Genomic DNA, 26,762 nt, shown 5'->3' with positions numbered 1-26,762 from the left:
TATTCTTTGAAAAATGGCACAAAAAAAATTCTCAAATTCTACCAAGGTGTGTAAACTTATGAGCACAACTGGACATGCTAAATTAATCAATATCTTCCTTTACATCCTCTTTTTATCAGAAAGTTCCTCCATGTTTCAGGAATTCAGCTTACTATGACAAATTGTCCGGAGACCAAATTGAAGCTGGTTTGCCCATGTGGAAAATAGCTGTTTGTGTTTGTTGTTTTTGTTGTTGTTGTTGTTGCTGCCGCAACAGCATCTATCACCTTGTGAGATTCTGAATGGGAACAAATCAATACGACCCTGAGCAGTCTAATCATCTAATTATTTTAGTCGGTTTGTTGAAAGCTAATCATAGTATCTGTGTTATAATCACCATTGTCTTCAACATTTAAGAGCTAGCATTAGCATGCTAACAGATTAAGATATCAACATCTATTCGTCTTCCTAAAGGTTAACTCAGGTTAGACCATCTAACTGTTTATAGTCCTGTACATGTTGGACAGCAGGTGTCTTCAGCTGGTGGGTCTCACATTTCTTGTGGTGGTTTTGATACAATCCTTCCCAACACACTGAACTACATAGAGAATGGTTGTTTAGCAAAGTGAACGGTCTGTATGATATTACATTTCTTGACTTAGATTTTAATTTTAAAAAGCATTGAATAGAAAAGAGATGAACAACAAATCTGCCAATCATGTTCTTCTACTATAAATATTTTAATTTTGAACTGAATCGAATTGTAGCAGTACTCCAGTATATCAGTTAATGAGGAACCCCAATGTCTGGTTATAAGATCTAAAGAATAATAATAACCAAAAAAATAAAATGATGCCTGCTGATTTTCTGAGTGTACAAGGCAGCAACATGGACAATAAGTGTTGGAAACAGAACAGATTTTATTAATAGCAATTGAACATGTCATCTAATCCATAGAAAAATGGTAATTAGAGAAATTTAAGCTGGTTGGTAATGTTTGATCTAAAAATTGAATTCTCTACAATCTAATGACTTTATCAGATTGATGCATAAATTGTATAAAAATCCCCCAAAATGTTGTGCAGTGCATGATGGTACATAAAAATGTGGTAGTATTCCATTGAATATGGTTAAATATGTCAAACTTAACATTCTGAAAGCATTACAAAATAGCATACTCACTAAATAGTAGGTAATGAGTGACTTTACAACAGCCCCGGCTTACTCTGTTTCGATGTTCCCGGGTATATCAAAGAGAGAAAACATTTGAATTTCAAATATTTGCTTTCTGAATCCATTTTCTTGTTGCCTGGACACATGGTGGGTGCTTTTGCCTCTGAAAGCATTGTTTCTAATTTGCTTTTATCCCATTTATGTATTTTTTTTATTTTATTTTATTATTATTATTATTATTATTATTATTATTATTATTATTATTATTATTATCTATTTATACAGTCCTCTGCAGCTGGGCCTGTGTAAGACTCTGTGACTGGTTGCACTGCTTTTACAGATGTGTTTTGTGTTATGATGGTGTATTCTTAGTAAGTCCTTAACGCTCAATGTCCACTAAACATGAATTGCATCTTCATAAATAATGATTCCATGTGGTAAAGTGTATTTGTTGTCCTGGTTGGTCAGTGGAATCTCTCCTCTGTGAAGGAGCCAGCTGTAAATCGAACTCTAAAAACCAGCTCTTTATCCAAGGTTAGAGGGTTAATCTCTTTCGGAGGAGCACAGCCTCTGGTCTCTTTGGTCTGAACTCGGCTGTTTTCTGTCATCTTGCCCTCCTCCCTCAGGTCCTTGAGGCCTGGAAGAACCTGCTGGAGGCAGCGGAGGGTCGCAGGGTGAAGCTGGTTGACACTGGAGATAAGTTCCGCTTCTTCAGCATGGTGCGGGACCTGATGCTGTGGATGGAGGATGTCATCCGCCTGATTGAGGCACAGGAGAACCCCAGGTAAGGACACTGATTCACAAATACTGGATTGCAATTGCACAATTACTTGCAGATAAACATTTTCTACTTCCAGGTTCAGATTCTTGAAGTGTATTGCCCTAATATTATTCCAGTTCAAACATGCCTATAGAATGTGCAGCTCCACGCAGCTTTCTCTTGTTTTGTGCCTGATTGTAAAGGGAGCCTGTCAGCATCTCCTCTCTCTGTTGTTGTTTTTTTTATCCACATAAAGATGATGAGCTTGGAGGGAAGGTAGCAGCTCTTATTACAGTTTGTTATGAATCCCAGACATGTCCAGATAACAGAACAATCTCGTCCACATTGTGCGCAATAGTCCCAGACCATCTACACACAGCTACAAAAAGTTTGCATTATGGGCTTTGGTTGACCCATGGACAGCTGTCGACCAGTTTAACCCCTGATAATAAAATCTTTTTTTTATTAATTTAACGATTTTGAAGACACATTGAATCCAAAGGACTCTAAAAGTTGGACTTTTTGATTTTTAAGTGTAATTGCCCTTTGGAATAACCCCATGTTGCTGTTATTGCCGGTGATTTTGAATGAGATCTTCTTTACACTGTGGCACATTTGCATTCCAATTTTGACTCAAGTGTATGCATAATGTCTTAAAACAAACAAAGCATTCAGAGATGTATTAAACAAGCTGTGAAGTCAGTGTTTCATGTCTTTATACACAGCTCATTGTCTTTCTGTGTGTGTTCCTTCTTGTTCTCAGGGATGTGTCATCAGTAGAGCTGTTGATGAACAACCACCAGGGCATCAAGGCAGAGATTGACGCCCGTAACGACAGCTTCACCGCCTGCATCGAGCTGGGCAAAGCCCTGCTGGCCAGGAAGCATTACGCTTCAGAAGAGGTGAGACTGCTACATGTATTCACAAACAAGAATGCCATTCAGAATATTTGTGTATTGGAGCTGTGTCAGAATAGATTCAGAATCAAAGTCTAACAAATTATTTATAATAGACTCATTGAACATTTATACGTTTTCTATTAAATGCCAGAACTAAGAGTGCATCTCAAATCAGCCTCTATTAGATCTCTAATCTCATCTCTAATAGATTTATAACCAACATCCTTCATAACCTTCATAATTTAGCAAACAAAGCTGTCACTTTAACTTTTTTCTATTTGTAGTCTTCAGATTTAAATCAGCTGTGTTCAGTCTAAATTAACAGCACATTGTTGTTATTTATTCAGCTGTCTTGTTTGTCCGAGTTGTTTTCTAGGTGGGATTTAAATGTTTCTAATGTGGTTTCCTGAAATGTGCAGATCAAGCTTTATTACATTTTCCTGTTTTGTAGCTTTTAAAAGTATTTCATTACCGTGGGTTCGGTGTGAGCCCAGGGTTTCCTTTTGTACTGCAAAGAAACACAAGTCTTACCAAGAGTATTTGTTTAATGTGTAGTGATAATATCTCATTACTGTTAATATTAACCACATTCACTTGACAAGTCCAGATATAACAGTTCAGTTCAAAATATAAGAAGCAAAATTTAAGGCCGGAAATGCTTGCAATGAGTTGAAAGAGCTCATGTGTAAAAAGCCAAGGTTTACTTGTTACTGTTTTTTGGAATTGGAAATATTTTGCTCACTGCACTGGGAGCTAGTTTTTCTACTGCAACAAGCAATCCAAGCCTTGTTTTTGCTTTTTACGTTGTGAATCAAGATGTGCAATCTGGAATTGTCAGGTGAATGTTGTTAGAATTAAGACTGATGAGATACTTTGACAAGAAATTAGACAAACAAAACTTCACCTGAATACACAAGATTTGAGTTCTTTGCTATGCTCTTTTAAAATATGGATAAGATCAATCAATCAATCTTTATTTATATAGCACAACAAATAGTATCCCAAGATGCTTTACAAATAGAGCAGGTCTAGACTGTACTCTTTGTTTACATTATTTACAGAGACCAAATATCAAGATGTGCGAATGCAACTTCAATCTGTCTTAAAACCACAAATTTTAAAATAGCTGACTCTTAGATTGAAAATGTTTTTAATGTTTTCTCTTTCAGATTAAAGAAAAGTTGTTACAGTTGACAGACAAGAGGAAAGATATGATTGACAAGTGGGAGGACAGATGGGAGTGGCTTAGACTGGGTAAGATGTTTCATACAATCACTTTTCCATCACTTTTTCAGAAATACATATCAATTGAAATAGCTAAGTAAACATGAAAATGTATATGTTTGTGTGTGTGTGTGTGTGTGTGCGTGTGCGTGCGTGCGTGTGCGTGCGTGTGTGTGTGTGTGTGTCTTCAGTCCTGGAAGTGCACCAGTTCTCCCGGGATGCAGGTGTGGCTGAGGCGTGGCTGCTTGGTCAGGATCCCTACCTGTCCAGCAGGGAGATTGGTCAGAGCGTGGACGAGGTGGAGAAACTTATCAAACGACACGAGGCCTTTGAGAAGTCAGCTGCCACCTGGGAGGAACGCTTCGCTGCTCTGGAGAGGTTGACCACGGTGAGACACATGGTGCTATCACACACTGAAGCCAAACTACAATTAGAGACACAAAAAGACACTGGCATGGTTGAGACTGTATGCCAGATCTTTCTGTGTTACTTATTCCTCTGAGATTTGTTGGTACAAGTGTTGAGATTAGAATTTTCAAAACTTTATTGATGCAATTTGTGCAAAACTTATTGACCTGGTAAATGTTAGATCAGTCTAATCCTTCAATGTCACTGGTTTATTGAGAGGTATACACGTTATATTTCCTCCTTATCTGTGTTTGTCATTAAATGAATTGAAACAATTGAAGTATAAAAATGACTCAGCTTCCAGTAGATGTTGTCAGAGAGGAGCTGCACTGTGACAGAAATCCAGAGTTAACATGAAGCTAGGTGATGAAAACGTCCCTCCAAGGCAAAGCAAGTGTGTGACTCATGCGAGAGAGAGCTTCTTTACCACCTACAGTAAGCAGATGCTAATCTGTGAGGTGGAATAACAGAGCCTGCTCAGAGACTCAGAGATTCTTGCACTCAGATTTTGTATAAACAACCACTAAAATAAAGACATCCCTGAGACAAATCATGCTATTTCAAATCCAATCATTTGTAAGGCTTTCAGTTAATTGGCAGTATATAAAATATAGCATGGTGTTTTTCCTAACAATTCAATTTTGTCTATTTAGGTTTTATCAAAAATTACTTGTTTGAAACTATTCATGGTCGTCACAGACTCTGTTTTGGGACTTTATGACAAAGTCCCTGAACTGTTTGCTCGAGTGATTCACAGGGAAGTCACAGTATGTGTTTGTGTGTTTAGATGGAGTTATTGGAAGTGAGAAGAGCGCAAGAGGAAGAAGAGAAGAGGAGACAACCCCCGCCCACTGAGGGTCAGCCCGGGGAAGCTGCAGCACAGCACAGGTGAGAGCGTGTGTGTGTATGTGTGTGCGTAAGTGTACAATACAGCATGATGGTTTAATAATATTTTCCTCATGTAAGTTGATCATAAAAGAGAGATATGGTTTAGTTATTTATTTCCTTGCTGGTGTGCCTGCTTTGAGTTTCATAGGCAATAAGTTACTTCTCTGTTTTTGTAATGAATAGTTTAACTCACTATAAAGTTCTAATGGAAGTGAAACCAAACACACTTGTGGAAAAAAGGAAGTGGGTGCGTTTAGGCAAGATGACAGAAACGTTGAAAGCTTTCATTTTCAGTTACAGTAAAAATAATACTTTCTGCACGATCACACTGATCAATGTCAAACATTTCTCAACTTTTTGGAGACACCCATTCCAGCAGAGTCAACAGAAGGCTGGAGCCTGTGAACACTGCTTTACAATGCATGCATGTGGAGGACATGTTCTTCATATATTGTAAACAGAACCTCTTGTATCCATGATGTCTGTAACTATCCATGTATGCATCTGGCAGAAAATATATTCTATGCTTGATGGGATTTTCTCAACTTTTATATGTGTCTGAGGTCAAATGGATGAGCTTTTGGAGCCGTACCCTGTTGATACAGGAAATATTAGCAATAACTGAATGAGTTTTTATTGTGAAAGATACCAAGAGTCTGTCTTACTCTGTGTACTTTGTGTATGTTGCAGGGAGGGTGAGCCGGTGTCTCAGAACGGGCTGCCGTCTGATCAGGAGTCTCCCAGGGTTAGTTACCGCTCGCCTGCCTACCAGCACTACAGCAGCACTCTGCAGAGCCGCAGGGGCAACGCTGCACCCTGATAAACACCCACACACACACACACACGCGCGCGCACACACACACACACACACACACACACACACACACACACACACACATATATACGTATATCCACACAAGATATTGATGTGTACATACAAAGTACCTTAATATGACAACACTCATGCTACTTTAAGCTTTTGCCTTCAAAAGGAATATCCTACACTCCAGTGTTGACCAGATTTGTTAACACCTTCATTTATCACTAGCCTTCAGCATTTTATTGTTTATCTGTACTGATTCACTTCTTATTTTTTGTGTTGCAACTCTAACTTTTAAGGTATCACTTGCAGTTCCATATTTTGGTTAATAACAATGGCTTTACTTTTAGTTTAAAAGCAAAATTATTGCTTTGTCTTAGAAAGGCTTTGAAATCACTACTAATAAGCTCTTCAGTAAAAAACAAAACAAAACAGGGAACAGAAACCAAGAACACTAATGGGTTCCTGTTAAATACTTGACCACTGTTAAAATGCTTCAGTCTTGATGTAGTTTGAAGCAACAGCTCCACTGAAATGAGGATATTAGTGGACACAGGCCAAGTCAGTATGGTTTTGTTTCGTTATCATGACCCTTAAGCCTCTAATTGCAATAATGAGGAAATGACTATATTCTCAATACCGGTGAATCATGGAGTATCCCCTTTCAGTTTGTTAATGACATGTTATCTTTGGGGGAAACTTTCTTCAGGAAAAGGTTCTTGGGGTTCTTTCAGCTTCATTCCTTTTCTCCATAATTATTTAATAAAAAGACCTCAGAAATAGATTTTATGGACCCCAGACAAACTTATAATCATTCTACAAAATGGTGCTTGATATCCTGTAAACCAAAGATGACCAAACAGAGTAGCATTACATTGGTAATGTAATTCATTTTAGCGTGATACATTTTCAGTTTTTTGACATTGAATAGAAAATAACAAATTGCAATAAGTGTGAGTGTGAGCGTGACTGATGAATAGGGGACCACAAACCTGCACACTCATACACATATTTGTTTCCACACATTCCTTTCCTTGTTTTTCTTTTTCCTCCTCCTTTCTTCCCTCTTCCCTCTCAGCCCGACACTCCTGTCATCCTCTCCCCTCAGCTGTTAATTATTCTGCTATTATACGTCATCATTTACAAACTGACCCTCTGGAATATGAACACTTAAGAAGAACATCAACAAAACACAACGCTGCCCTCCTGTCAAAAGCAGGTTATAAAGCCACAAACAGTAATAACCCAGTCTGTTGATCCGTTAGAATACTGAAGGACTTTTACTAATAAGGTAGAATGTGATATCATCAGCATAACAAGATATACAGTTTCCAAACTAAACTTAAAATTAAACTGCAAATATATGGGCAGGTATTTATCAATGATAATATTTAATATAAAGCTCTTTGTTGCTGTGGGATATTTTCTACAAAATACATTGTGATTGTTCAGTTAAATATGTCTTACTCTTTTCGTCTTAAAATAAAGAATTTAAAGCTACTTTTAGTTTAGCTTGATTGTTAACACTTAACATCCACAATTTGCGAATTACTCAAAATGTCATAAATATAACATTTATAAAGACACCATAATTTTAAATGCTTGTTTTTGCTGTTAACATGAGGATAATTCTTAAAGTTATATTTTATATGACAGAAGAACAATTAAACAGTTACAAAAATCACTCAGAAATTTATGGGGGTGGCTTTTATGTATTTATTTATTTATTTTAGGGGGTTGCTTAAAAATGCAGCAAATATGTATATATATTTTAGGGACGCTGGTTTAGCTCCAATGGTAGAGCAGGCACCCCATGTACCGAGGCATCAGTCCTCGTTGTACTGGTCATATTATCAACATGATTTGGTGCACGACATCCCCCACTCTCTTCTTACAATTTCTGCCCTTCTCTCAAAGCTGTTCTATCCGATAAAACAAATTTAAAAAGCATTTTATGTAGCTGCCCCAGGTGTGTCTACATCCCAGTGCCCCAGTCTCCTTCTCACATTCATTTTTTCAGTGTGCATCATGAATACCACCAAATTTTCATCACACATCCAAGATACACTCCATGTAAGATACCATTTGAATAACAGCCATGCATCTCTTCACAGGATTAATAGACAATTCAACAATAACTCATTCCAAAAAATTTTTATAATAGCATTTTTTTCCTCCTCTCAAAAACATCATAAATACTGTCTAATATACATCACCAAATCATTCCACTGTTTCATGTGAAACTGATTCTCTGTGACGTTATAAGCATTCATAAATGTCCCACTGGTTGTGTGTGTGTGCGTGTGTATGTATCAAGTGCAGATGTCTGCTCTATCATTCTCCATTATATTTTCAGTCATCATTTCATGTTAATTTGACCCTTTTGTATGATCATTATTATCATTGTCTGTTGTTTTACATGGTTATCATATTATTTATTTCTCTTGTTGGTTTCTGTTGCATGCCACTGCATCACCCTTAGTTGTTTCCTGACTAACACACATTCCACAATAAACCCTGTCAGAAATAACCCGTGCACTCTGACCCTCTCTGGTTTGTCTGTGTATGTTCTTATCCATGTTTAGTTGAGACTCCTCTCCTGAAACAATGTATTTGTCAATGTGTTTTTTGTTGCATGCTGTTACCATCATAAGCATTTTAGTTTAGTTTTCTGTCACTGTTGTATTCCTTCATCTCATATCCTTCATCAGTTTTTCAACCTGGGGCTGTCCACAAGAACATTTTGCAGATAGCTGTATACGAAAAAGCATCAGTAGCCATTCTCTTTGTTTTCAGAGTACATCAGGAGTCATCAGGTACAGTGAATATTAAGTAGATTATAAGAATATTGACATTGTTTAACCAACTTATTTCTGACTAGCAGTCATATTAGATTTGAAGGTCAAAAGGAAAGTGTGTTTATTCATTATCTTATACGTTTTGTCATCTCAAGTTAATATTAAATTTATTCAGCCTCTATGCGGGGCTGAACAAATCAACTGAGTATTAGCCAGATAAACAGTAAATCTCATCATTATCAGTCATCATCATCACATTCAGCCACAGTATTAAGAAGATTTCAGGGGTTTTGTTTAAAGAAAAATCTATACTGTTTCTCCAATAACCAATCCAAAACTGTAGAACAAATCTCAGCAAATCTAATGAAGCTGGTTGACAGCAAATAATTTGGTGCTAAAGCTGGCGTTCCTTTTTTTTTGGGACTATCTGAATTTAGCATAAATGTGGTCTGGTCTAAGCTTGAGCCAGTACTGACTTTAAGCTTTATCAAAAATTTAAAGTTTTAAACACTCAAAAGAAGAGAGGGTGTCTGCATCCTGGATTCAAACTGGAAGACGATTCCAAGGGACAGGAGACTAACATTTAAAGGCTCTATCTCCCATGCCTACTTTTGGAAAAAAAAAATTATGTAGTCAAAAATGCTGTAAAATGCAGCTGTCTTGGGCAGGGTTTTTGCTCTAACATGATGGTGTGAGAATTAAATGTTATTTCCATTCTCCAGTCTTAACATAGAGTTATTTTAGGGTACATAATTACCTCTAAATGAGTGGGAGAGGTCGTGGACACAGATGCTTAGTTTTCCCAACATGCCCCACCCCTCATATCACAAACACACATTGTCTATCATGACTATTGATATGTACTAGCCTTAGTTTAAAGTAAATACTCAGAGTTGCTTTGACTATTTTCAGTGATCCTTATGAACCTTTAAGTTAAAGCTCCTGGACCTGGACCGGATTGACATGCTGTCACAAAGAACTCTTACAACTGGTTCCGTGTTTAAAAAGCTTTTGCAGCAAGAAATCTCTGAATGGATTTAACTCTTTAAGTTGAAGTTATTAGATTTTATCAGGGTTAGCATATCTCTTTAGGCTACCCATAAACATTCACAGGACTGGTCCATCTCTTGCCTGAAATAAGAGGTCCAAGGATTGGTCCCTCAGTTTAGGCTCACAGGATTGGTCCAGCCCCTGCACTGCTCTCAAAATGAGCATCCTCCATTCGTCCCCAGAAGACCCCAGTGACAGGGTAATAAGCATCCAGTTGGAGTGGGTGTGGTGTGAACAAATAAAATCTGTTTTGATACTAGGCCAATCGCATTCTCCCCTCACCAATAATGATGACTTCCAAGCAATTTTTTTGCTAATTGTTTGAGATTTGTTTGTTTTTCGTCCTTCCCATCTTTCCCTCTGGTCTGTCTTCACACTGTCCACAATGTTGTGTGTTATGAAGTGATATGATTTATCGTGCATGTCCTAAATCCTGTAATGAATGTTTGCTATATTTATTAATGCAGATGTTTTTCTAATCAGTACTGGAATCCAGCGCTGAGCTCCTAAAATGTTAGTAGAAAGCTTAAAGATGTGCTTTGAAGGCTGTTTGACATCAGCTTAGTTCAGTGTCTTCAGTTAGCTAGCATTGTTTTTTAGAGGTCATTAACTCCACTAATTTGGTGACTTCAGGCTCAAATAAAGCTTGATTCTGACATCTATAACTACAAAATCTAGCCAGGAGGTCAAATTGAATTGACTGAAATATCAAAACCAATTAAGGAACACACACCTGTCATGTCTGATAGAATGACATCATTGAATGTTGACTTGGTGAGTATCTGCCCTGCATCCCTGACTACTTAAAGGCTCAAAAACAGCAACCACTGCATGAAGGCAACAAAAACTTGGTATAGAAGATTGTTCAGGTTTGCTCCTTATGGATGTAAGATAGTCTCTACATTATTGGTACAAGCCAGTGAAGTAGATTAAGTATGCCAAATGCTCACAATTTACCCAAGTTAGATTAGTTTCCTATTTTGTTTGGTGAAAGTATGCATATAACAAAAAGTTGCATTTTTTGTTTGCATAAATCTGTTGATGTCAGAATGAGGGTTTGCATTAAGGTATGTTAATTTCACTATAAGAAAGACTTGATTCTCTCTGGAGATGAGCAGAGAAACTAAGCATTATCAACAGTATCAGAAATTGCCTGACATGGGCAGAAATGTGCATTCCTACTGCCCCTCCAGCTTAGTCCATTGGTCGTTCATTAGGGATTCGTGACCAGTTTGGGACTTAAAGGGACTTACTCTCCCTTCGGCCTTTTGGATTTGGTTAATTTTCCTTTTAAAGCCAAGTTTTATTTGGTTGTTTACGTTTTTTATCTACATTTCTTAGTAGTGTTGTGTTTCAAATATTAGTTTGCATTTGAATGTGGAGGCATGGTCTCTATCTAAATCACAAAAGGTTAAATTATTGAGTCCTCTTGAGTATACTTGTTGCATTGGGTTGAACATGTGGGCAGTTGGTTTAGGCTCAGTTAACAGTTCCATTAATTTAATTTAGACAGCACTGGTAGATTTGGGAGACATGAGAGCATTGCTGTGGCAATAGTTGAAGAATTCCAACTAAGAGTATACATATACCACCTCTACTTGTTCAGGGGCCTGTTTTGACTTTAGTGTATTTCATAAGTTAATGCTTCAGGTGTCTACACAGCCTGTGATTGTGCTCTGCTCTGCATGCTGCAGCTCTGATTTACAGCTTTTGTGCAATAAATCTTGAAAAAGAGAGAATGTGAGAGAGATGAATCCATCCACTGCCCTCCTCTGACTCTACTCTCTTCTGATTTTAGGATAATGTTGAAGGGGGCGAGGTTGTAAATGGGGTGTCAGAGCCCAGCCCTGCAGGGTCTCCTGGGGCATCTCGCAAAGGCAAGACCAGCCAGGCAGCTACCCTGCCTGCGAAAACCCAGCAGGACGCTCCCACGTCTCAGCTGGAGGGCTTCCTACACCGCAAACACGAGTGGGAGGGCCATAACAAGAAGGCTTCAAGCAGGTAGGAGTCATTTGCTGACTTTTCACACCGCAAAACAAATTATAGAAAACACGACAAAGAGGTGTCTCCACTGCTATATGAGTAACTTAATGTGATTAAATGCACAACTCTTTTTTGTGTTCTCCTCTGCTGACTGATGATGTGACTTCTTCTGCAGGTCGTGGCACAATGTGTACTGTGTGATCAATCAGCAGGAGATGGGTTTCTATAAGGACCAGAAGAGCGCTAGTCAGGGAATCCCCTACCACAGCGAGATTCCCATCAGCTTGAAGGACGCAGTCTGTGAGGTGGCACTGGAGTACAAGAAGAAGAAACACGTCTTTAAGCTCAAGTGAGAATCCTGATGATTAAATACATTACTCTTTGTTTGTGAATTTATAATTTTGATGACAGCAGGGAGCAGGCTAGTTAATCTTACTTTATCTGCACCGGTCACATGTCAGCTGAGACCTTATTATTCAAGTTAACTTACATAAAACTCTCAGAAATCACAGTAAAATGCTCTCCTTATGATCATAGACTTTAACAGAAAATGTTGATTGCTGACGTTAGTATTTTTTCATTAACTATCACCTGTTTATGAATCCATAATGGTAATTAAATACATTCTCTACCTCCTGCAGGATTACTGATGGGAATGAGTATCTCTTCCAAGCCAAAGATGACGTAAGTAAAACATTTAATAAACAGAAAAACCTGTCACTGCCATGGTTTCTCTTTTTCAACCCTCTTATCATTAGTTGTAACTACTATCATACTATTGTATAACTGAATCTCTAATGTTAGTAGTATAATGGTTTTGTTAATAGATATATTATTTGCTGTTTCATTTTGATTTAGTTTAACTTAACCATTTATCCTTGTCACTATGTATTCCCTAATTCGTTTTGTAATACATTAATATTCCTGCCTCCATAATTTTGAATTAATTTGTTAAACATGAACATAATAAATGAAATGCTTACATGACGGTTCAATGGATTTCTAAAGAATTTAAGTGTTAACAAACCCTTTTTGACATCTACAATTCCTCAAGCAGGCACTCATCTGTCCTAACTGCCATCAGCTGCCTTATCAACCATTTTATTGTGGGGTTTTTTATACCATGTATTTTTCTAAATATCCCCTTCTGTGGTTTGTTTGATGTCTGTTAAACAGATTGCCTCTCTTGGACAATAAAGAGTTCCTTCATCTTTGATCTTAAATTAAGGCTACTGGTTACACAAACATCTGTTGTAATTGTGAGGGGTTCTCATTGAGTTTAGTGAAGGAATCATCCCAGAGCAGAGTCAGGTGTGTGTGCCTGATTGTCCCTTTATTAGGAGCAGGTGTGGAAAGCTTACATACACTCTTGGGCTGTTTTCAAAACGGCCTGCTACATACTACCTACCAATGTAGTAGGCAGTAGGTACTGCCTACTACATACTGCATTTGAATTTAGTTTGTGGTATAACAGTTCTGTTGGGTTTGGTCTGCAGTATGCTGAGCCAGACGTCACTGGATTACCGGTTTCAGAAAGCAGAAGAAAACAACGGACAAGCTGATAGATAAACTGCTTCTTTAGCATCCACTTATGATTTAAAAAGTTGAGAAGGGGTTTATATGGAATTGAATAGTTTTCACAGCACCTAAAAACTGAGTTCTCCTCGTCTAAAAAAGAAAAAAAGAAAGAAAGCGTAACGAGCGCTGTGCATTATGGGAAACAGTACGCGAGGTAGACTGGTCCGATGCATACTGAGAAATGTTCCCGAATCAGTAGACATCCGGGGAGTTTTGGCATACTACAGATTTTCCTCTTTTTCACATACTACTTACTACATACTGAATTTTGGCCAAATCAGTAAGTACGGTTTCGAAAACAGCCTTGGACTCCAGTTCCCTGTGCTGACTCAGTAGCTCACCTTCAGAGTTAGTGAGAGGAACTCTTTTGTGATCTCTACATTGTCTAGTTTGCTTAAGCACCACAAAACCTCTCCGGCAATTTGCCCTCTCTGTTTGTGTCTCAGAAAATAGTTTAGATGAAGTTGGGCAGGTCTTTACTCCATTTTTTTGATACCCGCTAAGGCATCTCTAGTAGCCACTGAGTTTTGTTAAAGGGTTTTCCTGGATCTCCCTCATACCTTGGTTTCCTGTCAGTTGCTCTGCAGCTGTGGTTTAGTTTCTCTCATCATTGTAAATCTTTGTTTAGGTTTTGGAGTCTCTTTGTAGTGGCCTTTTTTATTTTGGATTACCCCTCTCCATTTGATCCTTGATATTTTAGTCATTATTCCTTTTGGAATAATTTAAAGACCCCCAGTAGTCCTCACTTGCATCCCACACCCCCTCCTCCTGACAGTAATAATATAAAGGGAACAGACAGTTTAGTCGATATTGTAATATTTGACAGATTGTCCACATTAATAGATGCTTTAAAATGGTCTTATGTCTGAGTACAGTTACATTATAGTGAATGTTTTTGTCATGTCCTAATACTAACAAGAGCAACTTTTATTATTAGCCGTGTTAGCGCTGACGGCTAAACCCTTTCTCCCTATCATCCTCTGTTCATCTTCCAGGAGGAGATGAACATGTGGATCTCAGCCATCTCGGCCGCCGTCTCGGGCGACAAGACCGAGATCACGCCCAGCAGCCATAGCACGCCAGCTCCCGGCGCACGTGCCCAGACGCTGCCTGCATCTGTCGCCACAGTGGCGGCGTCGGCGGCCGAGTCCAGCCCGGGCAAGCGAGAGAAAGACAAGGAGAAACGCTTCAGTCTGTTCAGCAAGAAGAAATAGACGCTCCTCCTTCCCTCCTCCTCTTCCTCCTTTTCCCTCTGGTGCTGTTTGGGGCCGCTCCTCAATATCAATCCATCTTTGGTCAAATATTTGTTGAAGATGTCTGTGTCAATCAACTTAGAGTCAGCACCTAGCAACTGATACTGTAAAAACTTTAACTATTACCTTCTAAATGGATTTAAATCAAAGCTCTTCATGTTATAAATGGTCATATAATGTAATAAAATCAAATGATAACAATGCAATTAGAAGAGGAAAACAGACTTTATCAGCAGATTATATTGGCAGTTGCTATGTGAAATAAATTCCCAAACAGCTCCACTTTCTCTCCTCTCTCTACTTTCTTCCTCTTCCTCCTCTTCTTCCTCTCAAAGCGTGACTCCAGCATGCAAGCTCCGAGCCAAAACTCTCCACTCTGTGCCTATCAACTGTCCGGTCTGGCTCAGAGCTACAGTTCAGCTATAACACACCACCTGTATCCTCTGTTCAGTTTTTGTAAGATAAGGAGCAGGAAAAAAAAAAAGGAATTTAAAAAACGTTCGATTGAAGGAAAAATCATTAAAACGGGGTCTGCAAACGCTTCTGGCAGCTGCTGTCATCAGAATTAAATCCAGAGTTTGCCGCTGAACAACAACACGATGTAGAGGAGAATTCCCAGATTATTCCTTATTATTATTCTTATTGCTATTATTTGTGTTTTCTATATCCTACTATTTTGTTTCCTTTCTCTGCTTTCTCATCATCCCAGCTTTTCGTCGACTACTGCCTTTTGTGGGTTGTGTTTACGCTCCCGAGCTGTCTCAGTTGTTTTGTTTTGTTTTTGTTTGTTTTGGGGAAGTTGTAGGTAGTTCCTGTTAGAGTCCATCCTCAGTTTTTTTGCGAGGACTTGTCTTTGCAAGATGACGTGTATCCCTCTGTAGTGGGGAAAACTGAGACCACGGCGGGGTAAACCTCTGACATTACACCTCTTGTAATTTTAGCTGATATGTCTAAAGCAAGTGTAAACATGAAGAATCAAATGAAAGTGCAAAACCGTTTCAGACATGTGAACTAAAAAGAGTTGAACAATGCAAAACAATCCTCAAAACTAAACAGCTTTTTGTGCACTGACTTATTCTGCTCTCTTATTGGTTGGAATTTTGCAATAAACCTGTAAGAAGCAGATTATCCTCAATATGTCCTGTTCATTTCCGGTGCTGTCTAATTCCTGCAGCATTACAGACAGTGGCTGTAATTTGGAGCATTACCCTGCTGTGCTTTGAACTGTATGTATAACTTGTGTATAACAAACTGTTTAAAATAAACCTGTGTTTAATTTCACCTATTATTATTACTAATAAGTCCTACCAACCGTTATAAGCTTCACTTAAGTATACCTTTCTTTACCTGAAAACCTAACAATATGTACACTTAACAAATCTGAATGAAGGCGCTATCGAGTCGGCTCAGCCCAGCTCGATGGAGGAATAAATAACTAAGACCAGTAAGAATGTTTGGTAACTCAAACTTAAGAGCATCCAGTAAGTTTTATTTTCTACTCTTTACATTTAGTTATTTGGAATTTTTTTTTTTTTTCCTCCAGTATGTATTTTCTGTTCCACAGTTAAGCTGTGTCTGAGGTTGATTTAGTCTGACAAGTATGGAGACGTAGATGTATACTATAAAAACAAAATTACTTTAAGCATTGCTGTTAAGTGGAGAAGTTGGTTCTTAAAAAGCATTTACTGAAAGTGAGTAATGTTGCAGCAAAATGGTCGCTTGCTTGTTGGCTTCAGCATTCCATATTTTAAGATTTCAGACGTTTGCTACAAAAGATCTTGCAGTGAAATGTGATGAGTTACTTACCCTGTACGGACGTTCCTTAATGACAAAATACATTCAAGAACTTTGCGCTGTATTATTTAAAGAGTGTGCAGAAACGGATTTGAAAGCATGGTACAGGTTTTAAAGGCAGCAGTTTAACTTTTTTAAGGTTATAGACCTTAATATAAGAGCATATACCTGTACCTCGAAGTTGGCATGTTGTCCTTATGTTATTTTTTTTTTTTTTTATCTCATTGACAAAACTAGAAAACATACACATACTTTTTACCAAAAACATTTGACATAAGCTTATTTGGGGACTGAAAAAAGGCAGACTCCTTACCAGTCAAACCCAAAGTGAACGTGCACGTTTATGTTCCAACCTTTGTATGAACTCTGAGGTTTTTTTAAAGACTCAATGCTCTGGTTGTTTGACTGATAGATGGATTGTATTATCTCTCATTGAGCAAAATGTATGGCAATAACAGCTTAGTGAAGATATACCTTGAAGCATGCTTCTGCTTTTTATGAGCCTGCCATCCATCAAAACATCTAAAAAATAACCCACAAATCCAGACACTGCTCTAAAAGCTTGAATTTGTTTCTTGCTCACTCATGATTTTGTCATTAATTAACTTCCAGGAAAAGTGGAATGAAAACAGCAAGAATTAACCCCAATATGTGAACATTGGGTGTGTTTGTTTTCCACAGCTGGAGGCGGGGTTTGGTTGGGTGGGGCTCGGGTGAACATTGGTGAAAAACCTCAAGTAACTGAACATCTCCACACTGGGTCAAAGGTCCTGAAATATTTCCTCTTTAGTTTTTTCTTTTTGCTACATTCTCTGGCGATTTGATAAATATAGTGTGCATTCCTCTGTCACTGTAACCATAGTAACAAGATATTTCTTCATATTGCACAATCAACAATGCCACGATGGGGGTGGGTGGGGGTGGGCGGGGCCGGGGGGGGGGGGGGGGGGGGGGGGGGGGATCAGTGAGGTAGTCAATGTGATGTGGACCAGGGGTCACTGCTAGTTGGATCTGCACCCGTAGACTTCTCCCCATCTCTGTTACATATGTGCAAAAAGCCATTAAATGCTTTTAAAATGAGCCAATCAGACTCTGCCTCTTTACTTGTGTGTGTGTGAAACTTATAATTATTTTCTCTGGTAAACAAAACAACACATGCCACATAGCCAAGCAGTTCAGATAATTGATATACTGACTAATATGTATGTTTGAGTTTTGTCCAAAGGTACTGAAGTGATTTAATGGAGCAGAACCACATCTGTATTAACAATATATTGGTGACTAAGAATCACAGCTGTGTGGGCAGGACTTACTTTTACTGTTTCTCTTTTTACCATTCACCCTGTTGTCCACACGTTTCAATTTTCTGGGGGTTTCACAGGAGCTGAAAAGGTACCCTTGCAACCATGAACCTCAACTTACTTTTAGATCATTTACTCACCAAGTTCTGCACATTAGACAAAAGAATCTGCATTATTGGATTTTAGGAAGAGGTAGATGCCATCAGATTTAATCGACACCAACTCTTTCACTGCTTTAAAGGCATTCTGTAGCTGTAGCTACATGCTTTTGAAACACCACCAGCTCAAATAGCTAACTTATGAAAGTGAAACCTATGAGCTGAGCCTATAAAGTAAACCATGTAGCCAGGGGCGGAGCTAGACTCTCAGCGCAAAGGGGGCGGAGCATCTATAAGGGGCCAATCTGATAGTCAAATTTACAACTGTAATACAGCTGATATATTTTCTCCCCTACTTATCAATAAAAAACTCAAATTCTCACTTATCGATCCAAGACAGCCCATAAGAGGCAACAGGTTCCTTTTGGAGTTCAAATGTTTCAGCTGCACCAAGGACAGCACACAGCACTCTACTGCATTGATTAATGAGAGGTTTAGCACCAACGCTGATGGACAGCGACAGGCAGGTGCATTGTCCAGTACTGTCTTTCTCAGGAATAACTTAAACATAAAATAGACACAGCAGTCTACAACACAGTAAAGTGTATTTAAACATAAAATAGACACAGCGGTTTAAACGCAATTTCAATGGCAGTCAACAATACCTCAGGCGATGACACATAGGTGCAGAGATCCGTTAAACACAGTTAAACATCAGTGTTAGGATCCATGGCTGACACAATGAATACAATGTCTCATAAAGAGTGGAATTCCTCCACAACTTCCTCTGGCTTGGAGATGTCTTCTGAATAGAAACATGCAAGCTCCAGCATTTTCTTTTCCGCATCTGGGTGCTCAGTATTGTGAACAGTTTGGACATTTCTTGATTCTCGAACTGCCCCACCAAAATATCGAGGATGTAAAAATAAACCTCTGCTGAGTACAAAATGTGAACGAGGCCGGTCGGTGCCGCTGTTGTGACCTCACATCACAGTTGATGAAGCCCCAACTAACACCTGCTGAGCTGAAGTCCGAGATCGAGCGCATCTGCTAGGAGCGAGAGTGATGGAGTAACATGCAAGCATATTTCCAACACCGAATCTAATAAATATAGGCCCTGGGGATGTAAATTTCAAGTATTTTCCATGATCGATCTTTGAAAATGTTAACGATCAATTATCGATTAATCATTAAACAAAACCATAAACGTTTTCTTCATGGCAGAATGATATAGCTAATGGAACTTGGGCTACCTACAGTGGTAAGAAGTAGAAAAACTGCACAGTCCATTTGTAGCCTCCAAGGTGATTATTATTGACTTGTTTGTAAACGTTTGAATTTTTTAGCAGTGTACCTTTACGTGGGCATGTACATTGAGCATGGTTGTGGCTTGCTTAATTTTTTCATGGGCCCATCTTTAAACATAAGATAAACAATCTTGAATGGTCATGCCATATGCGTTTTCAGGTGTGTTAGTGTGTATATGGATTTCCGGGGATTAACTGAGGTTCCTTTAAATTGAAAATAGATGTGTGTGTGTGTGAATGTTTTTTAATTACAAAACCGACTGTGAACAGGGACATACATCAACTGTTCCGGTCCTGCCTAAAAGTAGCTCAGTAGGGGGCCCGTGCTGAAAGTGGGCCCTGGGGCGGCTGCTCCCTCTGCCCGCGCAGTCGCTCCGCTTATGCCCTAACCCTTACCCTATTAATAACCCCAACCCTAATCATAACCTGAACCCTAAAAGGGTCCCCTAACCCTAAAAGTAACCCTAAAAGTAACCCTAACCCTAATCCTAACCCTAACCTTAACTCTAACCCAAATCATAACCTTAACACTAACCCTAATCATAACCTAACACGCGTCAATATGCACAGAAAAGAACGACCTGGACAGGAAGTTAGACACGAGGATCGCATAAAACATCCGCAAATTTCAAAATAAGACATCATATACGGACTCCCGACCGTTTAAAGATTGTATAGATCAGAAAAACTCATCAATTATGGATGTAAGCTACAAACAGCCGCATAACTGTGATCCATGTCGACTACAACAAGACTTTAAGATGATATATGTGTCAGAAGGTAACAGGACAACAAAATAGAGCCAAATTATTCATATTAAAGTCATCTAAACCTGCAAAAACGAAATTTTACAGTTATGCAGCATACTCAGTGATGATTAAAGCTCAAAAGAAATGGAATACTATCCAAATGAGCAGAAATTAAACCACAGAAAGGCTCTGTAACCTGTTGTCTGTATGTGGTTCACTCTATGCTGGACCCAGCTGGTCCTGCCTAGTCTGAGCAGGCACTATGCTCACAATACCACCCCTCAGACGGAGTAGAGCCATGTCGCAGCTGTAACGTGGCGCACACGCATCCTGTGGACTTTCGGGGTAACGGTAACCCTTACTTTAATCAAAGCCCTAACCCTAATCATAACCTTAACCCTAACAGTAACCCTAAAGATAACCCTATCGCTAAAGATAACCCTAATCCAAACCGTAATCATAACCTGATCCCTAAATCTAACAGGAACCCTAACCCTTAAAGTAATTAGAACCCTAATCTTAACCCTTATTGTATCACTAATCATAATCTGAACCCTAACCCTAATCATAACCCTTACCCTAATCTGAACGCTAACCCTAATGATAACCTTAACCCTAACCCTAATCGTAACCCTAATCCTAGTCTGATCCCTAACCCTAATCTGAACCCTAACCCTAATCTGAACCCTAACCCTCTTCATAACCCTAACCCCAATAATAACCCTAACACTAATCTGAACCCTGACCCTAATCGTAACGACTAACCGTTATCAAAACCCTAACCCTAATCTGAACCCTAACCCTAATCTGAACCCTAACCCTAATCTTAACCCTAACCGTAATCAAAACCCTTACCCTAATCTGAACCTTAACCCTCTTCATAACCCTAACCCCTTACACTAATCTGAACCCTAACCCTAATCTTTACCCGAACCGTAATCAAAACCCTAAACCTAATCTGAACCCTAACCCTTATCTGAACCTTAACCCTTATCATAATGTAACCGGCTGATTAGCGCTCATGCCCCACAGCTGGGTGGGAACCAATCACCTGCGGTTACCTGGTTGTTTGCGGGGATAAAATTGAGTGACGGAGCTCCCTTCAGTCTCTGCAGAGCTCCGGGTTGAGAGCAGGTACGAGTCGCGTGTGTTAAGTGTTTTCAATGTTCGTACATGTGAGTAACTTTCACTCTTATTCCAGGACGGTGTTCCTTTCGTGTTGGTGGATCGTTGTGTGCCGCCAGCGCATATAGTACGCGGTACGAGCGCGGGTAGTGACGTGATAGGGTCGCGGACGGCCGAGGTAAACCTCAACTGGGTTTTGTTTATCTTAATGTGCCGTTTTGTTGTAAGTGGTTAACGTTCATGTATTTTGTTGCAGATTGCCACTTTTGCCTTGTCTTTTTGGTGTCTTTTTGTCTCTTTTTGTCTCTTTTTGCCTTTCTATTTAGCTTGTCTTTGTTTTGTTCTTTTTGCCTTGAGTTACAGGCTCTACTCAGTAACAGTGTGATTTAAAGACTCTGCTCAGTAACAATGTGATTTAAAGACTCTACTCAGTAACAGTGTTAAAGTGTCCCCGTCCAGGCTGTGTAAGCAGCCGTGGCTGTAGCTACAGTTTATTGTGTCAGGCTTTTTCTTGTTCTTTGCATCGTCTAATTTATCAACTAGATGTGTGTTATTGTAGTGAGGGTGCCGTGTTCATAAGCCCGATACTTATAACCTGGCTGCAGTTAGCGGTGTCCCAACACTGATTTCTAGTATGTGATTCATGTTGAAGTAATGATAATAATTGTGTTTTAAAACTATTTTTCTGCCAGTTAAATAAAGATGGTGTATATATTTTCCTAAACCATGCCTTTGTATTCATTTGTGAACTCACCTGTGTATTGTTAAAGGGGAAACCCTCTGTTAAAGGGGAGGTAACTAAAAAATAAGTATATTGTTAAAACTCTTTGGGTGAAAGTCCCAAGGTGGCGTTGTTGGTATTTTATCTTCTAATCCCAGAAATCCCTTTCCAGCCCTAGCTTGGTTACACTTTTCTGGCGTTGTCGGCAGGATTTACACAATCAAAGGCATGTGTTGGTTTTAGAAATTTGTTGCTTTAATGCTAATTGGCGATATTTTTATTGTACTGTTGTGTAGTGAGCAGACTGTGGTGTAGTGAGCAGTGAGCAGACTGTTAGCATTTTTTTTCTTCTTCCTCTTTCCATTTATTTAAAAAGACAAGGCAACTGTTGGCGCAGCGTGGGATCTGCTGTTTGTCCTGGGTGCAGACCACTGACCGACGACACGAGTGGCTGCTGCTGTAGTGTCCCACCACCATGGAGGACGAGCTGCAGGACCTCAGGGAGCAAGTGCGACAGCTACGGGCAGACAAGGAGCGGCTACAGGAAGAGGCTGGGCATCATGCCGAAGCACAAGCGGGTCCGAGTGCCCCCAGGACAATGATGAACACTGCTGCCCCTGAACGCATAATCTACCTTCCACGAGAAAGGAAGTGCCCCATGTTCAGGGGTACTCATGGTATTGGGGTAGATGAGTGGGTGGAGGAGGTACGAGCTAGCATGAGGGCTAGACATGTGGGTCTCAATGACCAGGCATGTTTTATTTTTGATCACCTAGAGGGCGAGGCTAGGGATGAGATAAAGTACAGACCATGTTTAGACCGTGGAGACCCAGATCGTGTTCTAGCCATATTAGAGGAGCTCTATGGGTGCCCAAAGTCCTATGTGTCTCTGCAAGAAGACTTCTTTTCTAGGAGACAGCTAGAGGGAGAGTCTCTGCAAGAATATTCTCATGCATTGTATTTCTTAATGGACAAAGTTGTTGCTAGTGCCCCTAATAGAATGACTAACACTTCTATCTTGCTACGTGATCAGTTCGTAGAGAATGTTAATGACTCTGATCTTCGTAGGGAACTGAAGAGGTTGGTTCGCAGTGATCCCACGCTGTCCCTACTTGATGTACGTGCTGAGGCTATCAGATGGGAACGTGAGGGTAGCCCAGCTAACAATAAACACCATTCTATCTCCCCTTTTTGTGCAGTGCAGAGCTCCAGTGTCCAGCGTAATGTTGAGTGCCCACCTAGCAGTTCCACCACCGAACAGCTTGCAGCTTTGACCGCTTTGGTACATAAACAGCAGCAACAGCTAGGTAAGCTCACTGAGGCTATCAAAGCGATGCAGGCGCCCCTAGTCCCCAGACCTAGTCGACCCAGTAGTGTTGTGTGCAGACGGTGTCAGCAGACAGGACACTATGCCCGTGAATGTGAGAATGAGCGTGTCCCACATTATCCAAACAATCCTTCACGTGCTCCTCGCACACAAGCCGCTGTTTTTCAGTCGGCGGGAAACTAGCGCCCCCTAGTGTGCAGAGCCAAACATTAGGTGGTGATCTGGAAGGCTCCACAGACCCTAGCTCAGTTGATGAGGCACTGGTGGCCCGTTTAATTGCCCCCTGTCCCCAGGTTGACATCAAAATAGCAGGTGTTGAAGTTAAGTGTGTGTTAGATACAGGGTCCATGGTATCTACCATTCGTGAGAGTTTCTTTTTGCAACACTTTCAGGATAAATTGAAGTCTTGTCACTGGTTGCAGCTTCGGGCAGCTAATGGGTTGGAAATCCCCTATGTAGGTTACATGGAACCCGATGTTGAGGTGTTTGGACGCTTCATCCCGAGGAGAGGTGTATTGGTAGTCAGAGACCCCCCTGAGCATGCCACCCCACCTGAAATCCCTGGGATTTTGGGCATGAACATTATTAAAGCTTGTTATGATGTTCTCTTTTCAAAGCACGGCCCCAAGTTGTTTGACCTCCCGTCTGTGTCTGGTGCCCCAGAGGCATGGCTGCGAGCCCTCCAGTGTTGCCACCAGGCCGAAATTAAGCCCCCTACTCCCCAGGCAGGATTGGCAAGGGTTAGGGGAAAGACGTCGATTCGGATACCAGGAGGCACTACAAAAATGGTTGCCACTACCTGTTCGGCACAGTTTGGGTCTTCTGGGTCAGTTTTGGTAGAGCCCCTGACTTTTGAACATGCTCTCCCTGAAGGGCTATTGGTGTCTCCCTCCCTGGTTAACGTGGTCAGCGGCACTGCCTACATCCCTGTTGTTAATGTCGGTGTTTGTGCAGTAACACTTCGGCCCCGTCGTCCTCTGGGGCTCCTGTCACAGGTAGAGGTGGTAGGTCTGCCAAATGAGGTTAGTGGGGTGGGGCCTGAGCAGTCAGGACGGGTTGCTACAGTTAGCTCCCAGGTTCAAGGGATCAGTTCAGTGCAGGAACAGATCAGGGCTCTTGATTTATCTGTTCTTTCTGATGCAGAGCAGCACAATGTGAGGTCACTGTTACTGAAGCATGAGTCAGTGTTTTCTGCATTTGAGGGTGACCTCGGCTGTACCGACCTGATTACCCATGAAATTCCACTAGTCGATGATGTACCTGTGCGGCAACGTTATAGGCGAATCCCTCCGTCAGAGTATGACACAGTCAAAGCCCACATACACCAGCTGCTGGAAGCCCAGGTAATTAGAGAGAGTTGTAGTCCCTACGCTTCCCCCATTGTTCTGGTGAAGAAAAAGGATGGCACACTGCGTCTTTGTGTGGACTATCGTCAGCTCAACAAAAAGACCAGGAAGGATGCCTTTCCACTCCCCCGCATCGAGGAGTCCTTGGATGCCCTTGGCGGAGCTAAGTGGTTCACCACAATGGACTTAGCCAGCGGCTACAACCAGGTACCTGTGGCAGAGAGCGACAAAGCCAAGACTGCTTTTTGCACACCATTCGGCCTGTTTGAGTTTAACCGGATGCCGTTTGGGTTGTGCAATGCACCCGGGACCTTCCAACGGCTGATGGAAAGAATGTTTGGGGCACAGCACTGCCAATCATTATTGTTGTACCTTGATGACATTGTGGTTTTCTCTTCCAGTGTAAACGAACACTTGAGCCGCTTGGATGCCGTTCTGAGTCGCCTTCAGCAGGAAGGACTTAAAGTGAAACTCGAAAAGTGTTCGTTCTTCCAGAGGGAGGTTGAGTACCTGGGTCACCTCATCTCCCAGGAGGGAGTCTCCACGAGCCCAAGCAAGATCTCTGCTGTCGCTAACTGGCCCCATCCTACAAACGTTGCTGAAGTCAGGTCGTTCCTTGGCTTTGCAAGCTACTACAGACGCTTTGTTGAAGGTTTTGCAAAGCTGGCTGCCCCGCTGCATCGGTTGGTTGCTGAGTTGGCTGGAGCGAAGAAGCGGAGCGAACGAGGCCAAGGTTTGGGACCTAGCTGGACAGAAAACTGTGAGGAAAGTTTCCGTAAGTTGAAGGCCTGCTTAGTATGTGCCCCCACTCTTGCTTTTGCTGACTTCTCTCTCCCCTTCATCCTGGAGGTCGATGCTAGCCATAGCGGCCTAGGTGCAGTGTTGTCCCAGGAGCAGGATGGCAAGGTGAGGCCTGTCGCATATGCCAGCCGGAGTTTGCACCCAGCCGAGAAGAACTACAGTTCCATGAAACTTGAGTTCCTAGCCATGAAGTGGGCGATGACAGAAAAGTTTAAAGAATACCTGTGGGGTCAGTCGTGTGTCGTGTGGACGGACAACAATCCCTTGTGCCACCTGGAAACCGCTAAGTTGGGTGCCACTGAGCAGCGTTGGGTTGCCGAATTGTCTGCATTCAACTACAACGTCCGCTATCGGCCAGGCCGCATAAACAAGAATGCTGACGCCCTCTCAAGGCAGTCAATGGCTGACGCTCCCACCGAGCTCGAGGAAGTTCTCCCTGGAACAGCAGTACCTGATGCCCTGCAGAGGACAGCGAGAAGGGGTAAGCAGCAAGTTGCCGTGCAGGCAGAGGTAACGGCCTTTCCCTCCCGCACCCCAGCGGACCTACAGGCACTCCAGCAGGCGGATCCAGCCATTGGAGCCTTTCTTCACTTCTGGCGCCAGCAGAGGGAGCCAAGTCAGGCTGAACGACAGGAGCTGAGTCCCCAGGTGCGTGGGTTGGTCCGGCAGTGGGACCGGATTGTGCAGACTGATGGCCTGCTGTATCGTCGGCTGTTTCGCCCAGATGGCGGGGAGGAGATCTACCAACTCCTGCTTCCAGAGGGTCTCAAGGAGGAAGTGTTGACGCAGCTTCACCAGAATCACGGGCACCAAGGAATCGAGCGAACTACTGAGTTGGTGAGGCAGAGGTGCTACTGGCCAAAAATGGACCTCGAGATAAAGGAGTGGTGTCAGCGTTGTGAGCGGTGTGTCCTGGCCAAATGTACACAGCCAAGAGTTCGAGTGCCCATGGGTCATCTCTTAGCAGCTAAACCGAATCAAGTGCTTGCTATAGACTTCACCTTGTTGGAGCCTTCCCGGGACGGAAAGGAGCTTGTGCTGGTGATGACAGATGTCTTTTCAAAGTTCACTCAGGCCATTCCCACCCGGGACCAGAGAGCAGCTACGGTGGCAGAAGTGCTGGTGAAAGAGTGGTTTTATCGCTATGGAGTCCCAGCCCGCATTCACTCTGATCAAGGGAGAAGTTTTGAGAGTGCAGTGGTTCGACAGTTGTGTGAGCTGTATGGAGTGAAGAAGACACGCACCACACCCTATCACCCCCAGGGTAACGGTCAGTGCGAACGGTTTAATCGGACTCTGCATAACCTGCTACGCACTCTGCCTCCTGACCAGAAGAGCCACTGGCCTGAGCATCTCCCCCAGCTTGTTTTTAATTATAAC

At 41.3% G+C, this 26,762-nt stretch overlaps 1 protein-coding gene across 2 annotated transcripts in view; it reads left to right on the top strand.

The window, feature by feature from the left end:
• sptbn1 (spectrin, beta, non-erythrocytic 1) overlaps window positions 1-17,687 on the top strand; it is a 134,893-nt gene extending 117,206 nt beyond the window's left edge. For both annotated transcript variants that reach the window (XM_034682116.1, XM_034682115.1), the window contains 10 exons: window positions 1,779-1,936; window positions 2,676-2,814; window positions 3,981-4,065; window positions 4,227-4,423; window positions 5,231-5,331; window positions 6,022-6,076; window positions 11,798-12,000; window positions 12,158-12,331; window positions 12,624-12,666; window positions 14,556-17,687. In XM_034682116.1, the coding sequence (XP_034538007.1) occupies window positions 1,779-1,936; window positions 2,676-2,814; window positions 3,981-4,065; window positions 4,227-4,423; window positions 5,231-5,331; window positions 6,022-6,076; window positions 11,798-12,000; window positions 12,158-12,331; window positions 12,624-12,666; window positions 14,556-14,774 (1,374 nt within the window). In that variant the 3' untranslated portion in view covers window positions 14,775-17,687. The remainder of the gene's footprint in view (window positions 1-1,778; window positions 1,937-2,675; window positions 2,815-3,980; window positions 4,066-4,226; window positions 4,424-5,230; window positions 5,332-6,021; window positions 6,077-11,797; window positions 12,001-12,157; window positions 12,332-12,623; window positions 12,667-14,555) is intronic.
• The last annotated feature ends 9,075 nt before the right edge of the window (window positions 17,688-26,762 follow it).

Source organism: Notolabrus celidotus, chromosome 4 (genome assembly GCF_009762535.1).
Source record: "Notolabrus celidotus isolate fNotCel1 chromosome 4, fNotCel1.pri, whole genome shotgun sequence".
Classification (NCBI taxonomy): domain Eukaryota; kingdom Metazoa; phylum Chordata; class Actinopteri; order Labriformes; family Labridae; genus Notolabrus; species Notolabrus celidotus.
This window is presented reverse-complemented; position numbering and strand designations above follow the sequence as displayed.